The sequence below is a fragment of the Trichechus manatus genome, unplaced genomic scaffold (genome assembly GCF_000243295.1).
Source record: "Trichechus manatus latirostris isolate Lorelei unplaced genomic scaffold, TriManLat1.0 scaffold00038, whole genome shotgun sequence".
NCBI classification, from domain to species: Eukaryota; Metazoa; Chordata; class Mammalia; order Sirenia; family Trichechidae; genus Trichechus; species Trichechus manatus.
Window position 1 is genome coordinate 4,129,420 of NW_004443974.1, and position 14,514 is coordinate 4,143,933.

Below are 14,514 nucleotides of genomic sequence, written 5' to 3' on the forward strand. Positions count from 1 at the left end.
TGTAGAAATTTTTGAAACAGTGTATCTTTGGCTATGTGTATTTTCACCAAAAAAAAAAGGTTGAGAATTTAGAGGGTTAATATGTTGTGGGGTTGTTAACCAATGTCATAAAACAACACGTGTACTACTGTTTCATGAGAAACTATCTGTTCTGTAAGCCTTCACCTGAAGTGCAATAAAATACAAAAAAAAAAAAGAAGAAATAATTTTATAGTTTTTTATTATGTTCAACATTTTGAAAAACAGGTATTTTAGTTTAAAAAATATAACTAACATACTAGGTAGGTATAAACTGAAAAATACCACCATTCATTTCCAAGTTAATTATTCAGGACACTGTTGATGTTTCTATTCACTAAAAGTTGTAAAAAGAAAAACACAATGATTTGAAATATCTTTCTAGGATACTAACTGCAAAGACATTGAGTCAAGGGTGAATATTTCTCATAACAGTTTAGAGATTACAAAATACATCTTATTTTCTGGAAAGAGCCTTCAATACCAGGTTTACAAACAGCTTCCAATTTAGAAAAAATCCATACACAAACAGAAAGTAGGGCCGTTCCCTCTAGTCTTGCATTCTGTGAGATGTTCTGTGAAGTGGATTATTTTAATAAGCTTTTAATGTATTAGTTATCTTAACACAACCATGAAAACTAAATATAGAAGACTTTGAGGTAAGTTCATTCTCAATGTACCAATACCTCCAAGCAAATAGATACTCTGTCACAAAAAACTATCACAGTTTTAAATGTGAGAAACCAAACAAAGCAGTCAAAAGGTAAAAATGAAATTAACTCAGTCAAAACAGAAACCAATAAAAATGTAAGTAAATTCAAGACCACTATCGTATTTCTACAGAATGGGGGCAGTGGTGGTTCAGTGGTAGAATTCTTGCCTTCCATGTGAAAAATCTGGGTTCGATTCCCAGGCAATGTACCTCAAGTACAGCCACCACCCATCTGTCAGGAGAAGCCTGCATGTTGCTGTGATGCTGAACAGCTTTCAGCAGAGCTTCCTGACTAAGATGGACTAAGACGAAAGGCCTTGTCATGGATTGAATTGTGCCCCCAAAAAACATCTGTCAACTTGACTAGGTCATGATTCCCAGTATTGTAGATGATTGTGTAATCTGATGTGATTTTCTTGTATGTTGTAAACTCTATCACGATGATGAGGTTATACTGATGACATCTACAAGATTAGATAGTGTCTTAATCCAATCTCTTTTGAGATATAAAAGAAAGAAGCGAGCAGAGACACATGGGAACCTCATACCACCAAGAAAGGAGTGCCAGGAGCAGAGTGCATCCTTTGGACCTGAGGTTCCTATGCAGACAAGCTCCTAGTTCAGGGGAAGACTGATGACGACAAGGACCTTCCTCCAGCGCCGACAGAGAGAAAGCCTTCCCCTGGAGTTGATGCCCTCAATTTGGACTTGAAGCCTTCCCTTGGAGCTGATGCCCTGAATTTGGACTTGTAGTCTACTGAACTGTGAGAGAATAAATTTCTCTTTGCCATCCACTTGTGGTATTCCTGATAGAGCAGTACTAGATGACTAAGACAGACCTGGAAATCTATTTCTGAAAATTAGCCAATGAAAACCTTATGAATCACAAGGGATAGATCCATAACTGATTGTGGGGATGGCACAGGACCAGGCAGTGTTTTGTTCCATTGTGTTTGGATTCACCATAAGTCTAGGGCCTACTCGACAACAACACTCCTATGGAAGGGTTTTCTACTTTGTCTTTCCGTATTTTTGTTTGGTCCTTCATATACAGGTAGTCCCCGATGTATAACATATTCAAGTTACAACAAACCGCACATAGGACCATCAGTGTATCTGGAACATTGCATCTTCCTGGGAGGAAGTTATGGGAAAACACATTCAGGGGATATGGAAATAATTGCTGAGAGATGTGAACATGCTCTAAGCATTTGATCAAAATAATATGATGGAAGAGGTCAGCGGCAAAATCATCCATATGGCAAGAACGTTGAATTCAGAATTTGATATTGCCAGAGTGGAACAGAAGAAGAGGAACTGACAGATTAGGACATATGGATTTTGAAGAGGAAAGAAATGCTGAAGAAGAAAGAAATAATGAGGAAGAAGAAAGAGTGAAGTCAAATAAATTTACAGTGAAAGGATTCGCTGGAGTTTTTTCTAAACTAAATCAGGGGCTTCAGTTGCTTGAAAATGCTGATTGCTTTGCTAAAGTCAACAGGCAGATTCGGGAAGCAGTGACATGGTACTGCAAAATATGTGAAGGAAAAAAAAGGACCAGACAGACAACTCTCACTAATTCTCTGATTAGAAACGCCATCCCCATTCCCAGGGATAATCCAGATGATCCAGAATCTTCCACAAGTGGAGTTATTACTGCAACTGACAAAATGCTAATGTTGTCCAACTCTTCTTCATTGTTGGAGTAAATTTTTATGATTTGTGTATTTTTTTAATGTATGTATGTATGCATTAAAATATATCTGTAAGTTTATATGTAATGTTTCCAACCTCCAAAGACAAAGAAAGATTGGATCTATAAAGACACTGATTTAAAAAAAAAAAAAAGGCAATAATAATGAAAACTAAAGAAAATGAGGTACTCGACTTACGTCAGAACTGACTTATGACAGAGTCTTTGGAACAGAACCCCGTCATAAGTCGAGGACTACCTGTAGTCACAAATATTTACAAAGGACCCTCTATGTGCTATGTGTTCATTTAGCACATCTTTATTTTTCAAAGGGGTTATTATGTGAGCATCAGTAGAGTCCAGTGACAGACAAGGACAGACAATGTCACTCATTGACACATAAAAACCATTGACTCATGAGGAAGCTAAATGACTTGCCAGGGGCACAGGGGCCAGTGCAGGAAACCAGTTCACTAGACCCCAGGTCACATGCTGGGCAGACATGCACACTGCCAACCTGAGTGCACGCACCCTGTGCATTAGTGCCATACTCAATGAAAGCAGGACTTGCCCAAACCATGAAGACTCAAGAATTCAGAGGCTCTCCTCTTCAGCTTTTCAGTGCCCAACACAATTCTTCTGGAGCTGGTCCCTCATGTAGGAAGGGAACAGAGATTATCAACTGCAGGTATTAAAATGTCAACAGAGGCTCGTATCTGCAAGTGAGACTAGACGATTTATACTTTTTTCTTAATATTTTCCTATAGGATTTTATTTCTGACCATAGACCGTATTATTTTTATAAACAGAAAGAGATCAAACTATTTCCATTTTAAAAGCATCAGTAGTACTTAATTTGGAAAAGCTAAGTAAAATAAAGGCTCTTGTGACAACAGAAAGGAGGAAAGGCAAGGAAGAAGCCCAAAACAAAGACAAATGGAACAGAAGGAGGAGCTCTAAGCCTTCAGGGAATAAATACATCAAGTTGAAAAGATATAATATAGATTGGGCCACAGTTAACAAAATTTAATAGAGGAATCAGCTCTCATTCTACTTTCCCTTAGATTAGGTACAGTACACAATGAAGCAGTAAAAGTCAGATCTGATAAAGTGGTGTATGTGCAAGGTACTGTGCCTTAGTGTGACTACAAGTCAGGGTGAGTCAACAGACTGGCTGGCTGAAGGGTTAGTGTTCACTCCACTAGCTCAATACCCAGAATGGTAACAAAGACCAGCAAAGCAAAAGCTGGGTTTTACAGAGCAAGTCTGTGCCTGCAGAAAGCAAACAGCCACAAATACCAAGACTGCATTTTCAAGAGCCAGGCATACGTGCTCCATTTACTCCCTTAGCGGTCAGGACTTTGGGGGAAGGGAGCAAGTGGTAATCAAACTTCCACAACAAATTACTGGCAACTCCAGAAAGTCCTTTCTTTACTTCACTTGTTAACATGATCAACCTCTGTCCACCTTCGTAATTCTAAAAAAATGCTATTCGTTCTTCAAAACCTCTTTGAGAACTCTACTCTCTGAAGCTTTTCCTGAACCCCCCATTTGTGTCCTCCACACTTCCACATCTTATAAACTACTTTTACTCTCGTAATCACTCATCCTGCATTCACTGGAGTTATTTATTTATATATTCTGTCTTCTCCACTGAACTCTAAGACTTTCCATGTCAAGCTGGACCTTGTTTATCTGTGTTCCCAAATGATCACCAGTGCCTGGCACATAAAAGGGACTCAAAACTTCTTTCTTGAATTAAATTAACCTCTAGCAATAAAAGGAGACAGCAGAAGACTCTATTCTGGAACTTTTCATCCTTACTCAATAAGAATATGGATAATGAGGCACTTAAGTAGAAGAAAAAGAATACCTCTAGTTTAGCTACTAAAATACCTCAGTATTAATACAACCTACTCTGATTTAAGAACTCATTATTACTTTATCTGAATTAGACTGAAATTTACCTTGGCAAGTCATATAGACAGAGTTTGTTACAAAAACTAATGGCAGAGCCGATGTGGGGAGGGAGAAGAGTAAGGAACTACTACATTTACCTATCTCTTAAGAGTAAGCCTCTTAAGGGCTATAGAAAAATTTTTATATAGAAAAGAATGTTACCTTTTATGAATAAGAAAAAAACAAGAGCAAATCTACTGCACAGAGCAACTCTTGGCCCAGAAGTGGTTGGCATTTTTCATATCTAGCAGTTCACACTTACACTTCACTCTTCAACAGAATTTACACTAATAACCTTTCTCAATGCCTTAAATCACTCACTCAACTCTTGCTGTTGTTGTTGTTAGGTGCCGACGAGTTGGTTCTGACTCATAACAACCCTATGTAAAACAGAAAGAAACACTGCCCAGTCCTGCGCCATCCTCACAATCTTAGTTATGCTTGAGCCCACTGTTGCAGCCACCATGTCAATCCATCTTGTTGAGGGTCTTCCTGTTTTTTGCTGACCCTCCACTTTACCAAGCATGATGTCCTTCTCCAGGGACTGATCCCTCCTGATAACATGTCCAAAGTACGTGAGACGTAGTCTCGCCATCCTCGCTTCTAAGAAGCATTCTGGTTGTACTTCTTCCAAGACAGACTTGTTGGTTCTTTTGGCAGTCCATGGTATATTCAATATTCTTCCCCAACACCAAAATTCAAAGGCATCAATTCTTCTTCGGTCTTCTTTATTCACTGTCCAGCTTTCACATGCATTATGAGGTGATTGAAATTTTAAAATTTAAAAGGTGACAAATGTTATGAATAAGCAACTTATAGGAGAAATGTAAACAGCTGATAAAGATATTAAAAGATGCTCAGCCTCATTCTATTACAAGAATACAAATGTAAACAGTGGTGATAGTTACACAAGGTGAACATAACTGTACACATAAAAATGGCTAAAATGGCAAATGTTTTGTTACATATTTTTTACCAAAATAAAAAAGTATACAAATTTAAAAAATGATTTCATTTTTCATCTATTTTTTGTAAAAATTAAAAGACAATATTAAATGTTAATGAGACAATGGAAAAACATGCACTCTCAATGTACAGTTGATGGGCATGTAAATTTGCATATTTTTGGATGTGATTTGGCATTATCTATCAAAACGGTAGCATCCCTAGGTAGTGTAAATGGTTGATGAACTCGGCTGCGAACCCAAAGGTTGGAGGTTCAAGTCCAGCCAGAGGCACCTCAGAAGAAAGGTCTGGCAATCTACTTCCCAAAAAAATCAGCCATTGAAAACCCTATAGAGCACAGTTCCACTCTGTCACACATGGGGTCACCATGAGTCAGTCGACTCAGTGGCAACTGGTAAATGGTATCAAAACTGTAAAAGAGCATATCCTTTGTCTCAGCAATTCCATCTCTAGAACTATAACAGAAATATTCAAAGTAGGCAAACATATATGTAAATGAAACTGGAAACATCCCACATGCCCATCAACAGGACACTACTTAAGTAAAGCACTTTACATCAACATAGTGGAATGTACTCACTAGAAAAAATATGGAAGATCTACATATGCAGAAATGAAAAAAAATCTATATATTGTTAGGTAAGAATATCACTGTTATTTTTAAACACAAAACAAAATTACATACCTATTCATGTATTTATCTCTACGTGAGCTTAAAAAAGTCTGAATAGTGTTAGTGGCTACATTTGGCAAATGTGACGACTACACTATTTAAATTTTTGCAATACATCTGTACTACTTTTTATTTTTATGTGTTGTTGTGTATTTATGTAAGAACAAACAATGGTTAAAAGCACAGATTCTAAAGTCAACAATCTGGATATGCATGTCTACCAGCTACAAGCAATGTGACGTCTCTGCCTAACTATCCCTCTTTGTGAAAACAAGAAGACAACCAAAATTAATACTAACAACAACTATGTTTTAGGACCATGGTTAGCATGAAATGAGTTAATAAACAAGAAGCACTTGAAATGATGCCCGGCACAGAGTAAGCAGCATGTGAACACTGTCAGCCAGTATCATCCATGGACAGCATTTTACAGAGACACTAAATGAACCACGCCATGACCCAGATGCCATCTAAATTCTAAGGAAACAAACAAAATTATCAATAGACAATTATTATAGCAATTCACTGGTTTAAGATAACTAACAATACTCTATTTTTGTGTTTTGAGATTATTCTTAGAGGACATTGTACAGACTTTTATAAGAAAGGCCATGAGGCACAATGAATGCCTCGTGCAAGATGATCTAGGGCCCAGATTTGAGCTCTGCTCCCCTCTATGGGGAGTCCCCTTCACTTCATCTGTCAAAGAAGGAAGGTGACTTAGACCATCTCCGAAGTCTCTCCTAAAGCCAAGTCTAATATCCTAATGGGGTAATTTTACTGTTTAAAATGATTGTGTATCTTCATAGCTGCCTCTTCTTCAGTCTTCCTTATTCATCATCCAGCTTTTGCATGCATATGAGGCAACTGAAAATACCACAGCTTGGATCAGGCACACCTCAGGCCTCAAAGTGACATCTTTGCTTTTTAACACTTTCAAGAGGCCTTTTGCAGCAGATCTGCCCAGTGCAATCTGTCCTTTGATTTCTTGACTGCTGCTTCCATGGGTGTTGACTGTGGATCCAAGTAAAATGAAATCCTTGACAACTTAAACATCTTCTCTATTTATCATGATGTTGCTTATTTGTCCAGTTTTGAGGATTTGGTTTTCCTTATGTTGAAATGTAATCCATATGAAAGCTGTAGTCTTTGACCTTCATCAGTAAGTGTCTTAAGTCATCTTTGCTTTCGCAAGCAAGGTTGTTCGTCTGCATATCACAGGTTGTAAACGAGTCTTCCTCCAATCCTGATGCCGCATTCTTCATATAGTCCAGCTTCTTGGATTATTTGCTCAGCATACAGACTGAGTAAGTATGCTGAAAGGATACAACCCTGACGCACACCTTTCCTGACTTTAAACTATACAGTATCCCCTTGTTCTGTTCGAACGACTACCTCCTGGACTATGTACAGGTTCTGCAAGAGCACGATTAAGTGTTCTGGAATTCCCATTCTTCACAATGTTATCCATAACTTGTTATGATCCACACACGTGAATGCCTTTGCACAGTCAATAAAACACAAGTAAACATCCTTCCGGTATTCTCTGCTTTCAGGTAAGATCCATCTGACATCAATTGATGTCTTTGAATTATGGTGTTGGTGAAGAATATTGAATATACCATGGACTGCCAGAAGAAAGAACAAATCTGTCTTGGAAGTACAGTCAGAATGCTCCTTAGAAGTGAGGCTGGTGAAGACTTCGTATCACGTAACTTTGGACATGTTATAAGGACCAGTCCCTGGAGAAGGACATCATGCTTGGTGAAGTAGAGGGTCAGTGAAAAAGAGGAAAACCCTCAACAAGATGGACTGACACAGTAGCTGCAACAATGGGCTCAAACATAGCAACGATTGTGAGGGTACCGGAGGACTGGGCAGTGTTTTGTTCTGTTGTACACAGGGTTGCTATAAGTCAGAATCAACTTGACGAAATGTTAACAACAACATGGTTGCCTCAAAAAAAGAAAATACTGCTAGTCAGTATATCCTGTATCGAAATACAATTCCATATTAAAATATAGGCCTCACACAATAAAAAGTCCTTCAACAACAGTCTCTTGGAATACACTGCAGCAAAAAGAGACTTCTTCTATCAGAACATTACATGATTACATTTCTTTACAAGCATTCTATAACTCACACATTCATTTAAATGGCTTCTTTCCACCCATCTCAAGCCCTCATGCCATAAATACAGTGGTATTTTACTGTGTTCACCAAGACGCCATAGTTTCATAACTACATGGAGAATAAGAAACTTTTTCTCACCTGTTAAAACCCTAAAACCAACTGTCTGGATCCCTGGTGGCACAGTGGTTAAGAGCTATGGCAAGCTACAGCTGCTAACCAAAAGGTCAGAATCCTCCGGCTGCTCCTTGGGAACTCTATCGGGCAGTTCTACTGTATCCTATAGGGTCACTATGAGTCAGAATCAATTCAATGGCAACCAGTAATGGATAAAACCCTAAAATATCCTGCAGAGTAAAAACGCCTGGTACACGAATGAAGAGAACACAAACCACTTACACGAAATGCTGCAAGGATGATTCTTGTTACTTTCTCTTTGACGGATTCTTGAAGGATATCAGACAGAACAGGAATGATATTGTAGCGCCTCAAGTGTTCACACATTTGAGGACTGAACGCCAGAAGCCATATCGAGAAAATCATTTGATACTGGAGTTGAAAGCCACACTTGTTACTCAAAACTCCCATTATGCTGAAAAGAAACACACATTTAGAAAACACGTTTAATATGATAGCACAGTAAGAATGAAGAAATGATTAACTGTTCTTATCTTCTCGCACTAATGGAAAAAGTCTCTCTGATTAAATTCACAGTTTCTTTTCTGTCAGCAGTGAAAAGCAGCCAGATCCCCTGCTCACAGAAGGCCATTTTCCATCTCAGTTCCATTTAACCCTCTCTCCAAAAGTCTCGGGGCCTCCAGAGGCAGCAGCACTTGGTGCAGGGAGGTGATGAAAAGATAACAAAGACTTGCAGTAGGGCACAGGGAATGGTAAGAGAAGCATGACAGACATGAAAGAAGCGAAAATCAACAGGACTTAGCAACAAGGATGTGAACCTTGGTGAAATCAAATGTTACATCATGATTTTGAGTCTGGACAACCAAGAGAATCATTTATAGCTTTACAATATATAGGAAACTCAAGACAAAAAAGAAGGGATGAGTTTGCAAGAAACTTATTATAGGCCCAAATTTGACATAACCAATCACTGAGTTTCAGGGGTAGAGAAGACCTCAGAAGCTTCTAGATTGACCTCTTAGTTTACTATAAGGAAACTGGGAAAGCTACATAGAAATCAAAGAGGCACCACCAAGGGAGAGAACATATATAATAGCAGAAGAGAGCTAAAGAAATTCCCCTGGGTTATGTCCACATTCAGACAATGATGGCCAGAAATCATCAAATAAGACTAATAAAAAATGACCAGAGGAGCTGAGAGAGCTCAGAGACAGTGCACTGCTAAGAAAACCCAGATGGAAAGGCTTCAAAGACCAATGGTCCACAATGATGCAGAGAAGCTGAAAAGAGTAAATTTTCCACAGTATGCATGAATCTGCTGAAAAAATAAATACTTTTTCTATATCCAAATATTAACCACAAGAAAATACCCTAATGAAGCAAAATAAAACTCCCTGTTTACCAGGATGAGGAAGGGATTCATTTAGGGACAAGAATCTTAACCCTGAACATGAAAACGAGCAAGCTAAGGAGACACCAAGGACATACAGACCCATACTAAACCTGAATACAGTAATGTCACACATACTGCTAAGAATCTATGTGGCAGAACAGCGTAAGGCACGGGGCATATATGGTGGGTGAAAACAGACAAGGAGCTTACAATCTAGCAGAGTGAAGGGAAGGATTCCCTGAGGAGATGACAGCAGCTGAGAGCTGAAGAATGAGTGGGCATTAATTACCAATTAGATTTTTGCTATCCCTCATATCACTTTGTTAAATAGGACTGCTGCTTTAAAAAAAACCAAATCACAAAATGTAGAGCTACAGTCAAAGTCACTAAATTATGCTATAAAATTCTAAATGATAGCTTTGTAACAATATTTTCCAACTAGACTGTAAATTTCTTGAAGGGAAGAGTCATTATTTTTCTTTATATTCCCAATAATAACATGTAGCCCAACTTTATGCAGAGAGCTCAATGAAAAGAAATAACTGTCAAATCCAAGAGTAGAAAGACGAAGGTTCACAAGGCCAAATAACTATTCAGTATTGTTTTGTTTTTTAATTAAGTTTAAAAAAAAAAAAAAACCAATGTAGGGAATAGGGAGACAAAACAGCTGGCTTATGGCCAGCTTGTACACTTTAAGCTAACTGAGGCTCTTAAAATCCACAGAGCACCTCATCACTCAATGTCACCCAATAATGTACTCCTCTGATTTTTTTTTAATCTCACTTTTTATCTACATATTATTTTACAATTTTCAAAATACTTCAAATTGAGGGTATAAATATTCATAAATGCTGGCTGAATTTGTGGAGGCAATTACCCCAGCAAAAGCCTCCTTTTAGCTCCATAAAGGAGAAACAGGCTTTGTGAGGCCAAACATAACCACCCTCATGGGTTCCGCTAGTTCACTACAGTTTGCTGAGTCATTCTTATGTAAGCCCCTGGCTTATAGCCACTATTGTCCGCCACTGCTATAAAACCTCTGCCCTCCCACTGTGGAGCACGGAGATTTGCCTTTGGCCTGCTGCCGCCCAGGACTTGCCACGTGTATGTCTCCCTAATAAACTCCTTTGCTGGTACCCTAGAGTCGTCCACCTCTTTCTTCAGTCTCTCAGTGCCCTCCATTTTTGGAGGCAAATTTCACATCACTGGTCCATGCCTGGACACGTCAATATTTTAAAAAGGAGAAGCTCTGGTGGAGCAGTGGATAAGCATTCAGTTGATATCCAAAAGGTCAGCAGTTTGAAACCACCAGCTGCTCTGCAGGAGAAAGATGCATAATCTGCTTCCGTAATGATTACAGCCTTGGGGAGGCAGGGCCGAGACGGCGAAGTAGTCAGACACTTCCTGTGGTCCTTCTTACAACAAAGACCCGAAAAAACAAGTGAATTGACTGTATACGACTATCTAGGAAACCTGAACATCAAAGGCAAAGTTGAGGAATCGGACTGAGCGCGGGGGGAGGGAGAGACGGTTTGGAAGCAGTAAGGAGTTGCCAGACCTGACCCAGCAGGAGCCTGAAACCTTCAGGCCGGATCAGCAACTGTGCACGGTGAGGCTAGCAATGGTGCCCCGGAGGCATTTTCCACATCAGGAGAGGCCCAGTGGCAGACAGTCTCAGTTATCCAGAACCAGTGAAATGCAGCACTCAAGCAGCTAAAGATAAGTACTTGCATGTGGCCTACCGCAGGGATTAAAAAAAATATACCCCATTTGGGAAAAACTTTTTGCCCATTTACCTCCACCCTCCCTGCTCTGAACTGGGTCCCAGCCAGCTTCAGCGATTGCTGAGTCACCTGGGCTGTAAGTAGGACCCTGAAGGCGCCCTAAGCCATTCTCCTGGCCTTGGAGAGGGAACAAATTAACAAACAGGGAAAAATAAGCTACTGTAGCACCCCTAAGCCAGGATCTCAGGGTTGGCACAGCTCCTTTCCCTAAGCACAGGCATAAGGGGTCCACAAACTCTGAATGCCTTTCAACTCTGCATAGACTTGTGTGTGCCCATTTCAACAGGGTAAGCCCTCACTACCACAGTACAAAAAGGTATATACCTGAAGTCTAACTTCAACTGTTTCAGCTGTGAAGTGGCAGGTTTGTGAAGTTTAACGCTGCTCTGCCCATTAAGCAGTCTCCTCACCTACCCATATAAGGGGCTTGAGGACTGGTGGCTCCACCCACGCCATCTACCCACTTGCAACAGGGGTCCAAGAGTAAGTGGTGCCCCCAGTCCTTACAGCCAACAGCACTGGGTGCTCATAGTCCGGCTGCAAAACTCACCAACCTGCTCGCTCTAGGGGACAGGGACATGCTTTCCTTTCAGACACTCGGGCAGCTTTCAGCCCCCTGCCTAGTTAGTAACAGATCTAACTACCTGGTGAGAAGACGTTAGAGCTTCAAAGGCACCAATAATCAAACTACCACACACGAACAGCCAATTCGGGCATATCAAAACAAAACAAAACAAAACAAGAAGCTAAGTCACAGTAAGCAAATACAAAATAAAAAAATTATAATAACTTATTGATGGCTTGGAGACAACAGTCAATATCAAATCGCATAAAGAGGCAGACCATGTTGGCTTCAGCAAGCCCCCAAAATAAAGAAACACTAAATTTTCTGGAGAATTTGTTGGAATTACCGGAGGCAGAATACAAAACATTAATATATAGAACTATTCAAGAAATTAGGAAAGAAATTCTTCAAACACAGAGAAAGCCAAAGAACACACAGACAAAGCAGTAGTGGAACTTAAAAAGCTTATTCAAGAGCATAATGACAAATTTAATAGGCTGCAAGAATCCATAGAGAGATAGTAATTAGGAATCCAGAAGATTAACAATAAAATTTCACAATTAGACAACTCAATAGAAAGTCACAGGAGCAGAATTCAGGAAGTAGAAGTCAGAATTAGTGAGACTGAAGATAAAGCACTTGACACCAGCTTATTTGAGGAAAAATCAGATAAAAAGATTTTAAAAAATGAAGAAACTCTAAGAGTAATGTGGGACTCCATCAAGAGAAATAACCTATGAGTGATTGGACTACCGGAACGGGAGGTGGGGGAATAACAGAAAATACAGAGAAAATTGCTGAAGGTTTGTTGACAGAAAACTTCCCTGATATCATGAAAGATGAGAAGATATCTATGCAAGATGCTCATTGAATCCCACATAACGTAGATCCCAAAAGAAAGTCACCAAGACATATTTACAATCAAACTTGCCAAAACCAAAGACAAAGAGAGAATTTTAAGAGTGGCTAGGGATAAACAAAAAGTCATCTACAAAGGAGAGTCAATAAGAATAAGCTTGGACTACTCAGCAGAAACCATGCAGGCAAGAAGGCAATGGGATGACATACAGAAAGCCTTGAAGGAAAATAACTGCCAGCCAAGAATTATATATCCAGCAAAACTGTCTCTCAAATATGATGGTGAAATTAGGGCATTTCCAGATAAAAGTTTAGGGAATTTGCAAAAACCAAACCAAAACTACAAGAAATACTAAAGGGAGTCCCCCGGTTAGAAAATCAATAACATCAGATAACAACCCAAGACTAGAACATGGAAGAGAACAATCAGATATCAACCCAGACAGGGAAGTCACGAAAAATAAATCAAAGCTAAAACACTGAAATAGGGAAACAGATGTCAATACGTAAAAGATGACAACATTAAAAGAAAAAAGAGGGACTTAAAAAATGTAGACACAGATTTTTCACATGGAGAGGAAGTCAAGGCAATATAAAGAAATAAAAGGCTGGTATAAACTCAGAAAAACTAGGTGTAAATATTAAGGGAACCACAAAGGAAACTAACAATCCTACAAGTCAAAATAAAAAATGAGAAAAATATAAAGACTCAGCAAATACAAAATCAACAACAATGAAAAAGATGAAAAGAAATACATAAAGAAAAACAACTGAGCATAGAAAATTAAGTGGAACAAAGAAACTGTGAACAACACACACACACACACAAAAGACATCAAAATGACAGCACTAAACTCATACCTATCTACAATTACGCTGAATGTAAATGGACTAAACACACCAATAGAGACAGAGAGTGGCAGATTTTGGACAAAAAACACGATCCGTCCATATGCTGCCTACGAGAGACACACCTTAGACTTAAAGACACAAACTAAAACCCAAAGGATGGAAAAAATACATCAAGCAAACAACACTCAAAAAAGAGCAGGAGTGGAAATATTAATCTCTGACAAAATAGATTTTGAAGTAAAATCTACCACAAAGGATAAGGAAGGACACTATATAATGATTAAAGGGTCAATACACCAGGAGGACAAAACTATACTAAATATTTATGCACCCAATGACAGGTCTCCAAACTACAGAAACTCTAACAACATTGAAAAGAGAGACAGACAGCTCCACAACAGTACTAGCAGACTTCAACACACCACTTTCGGTGAAGGACAGAACATCTAGAAAGAAGCTCAACAAAGACGCGGAAGAGCTAAATGCTACAATCAGCCAACTTGATCTCATAGATATATACTAAACACTCCACCCAAGAGCAGACAAGTACACTTTCTTTTCCCATGCACATGGAGCATTCTCCAGAATAGACCACATATTAGGCCATAAAGCAAGCCTCAACAAAATCCAAAGAATCAAAATATTGCAAAACATTTTTTCTGACCATAAAGCCATAAAAGTAGAAATCGGTAACAGAAAAAGCAAGGAAAAAAAATCAAACACGTGGAAACTGAACAATACCTTGCTCAAAAACTACCGGGTTATAGAAGAAA

General features: G+C 39.0%; 1 protein-coding gene across 4 annotated transcripts in view; it reads right to left on the reverse strand.

Moving 5' to 3' along the window:
• The window catches only part of ATP6V1H (ATPase H+ transporting V1 subunit H), a 140,715-nt gene that overhangs the window by 56,059 nt on the left and 70,142 nt on the right, over nt 1-14,514 (reverse strand). For all 4 annotated transcript variants that reach the window (XM_023730653.1, XM_023730651.1, XM_004375608.3 and 1 more), the window contains one exon: nt 8,551-8,743. In XM_023730653.1, the coding sequence (XP_023586421.1) occupies nt 8,551-8,743 (193 nt within the window). The remainder of the gene's footprint in view (nt 1-8,550; nt 8,744-14,514) is intronic.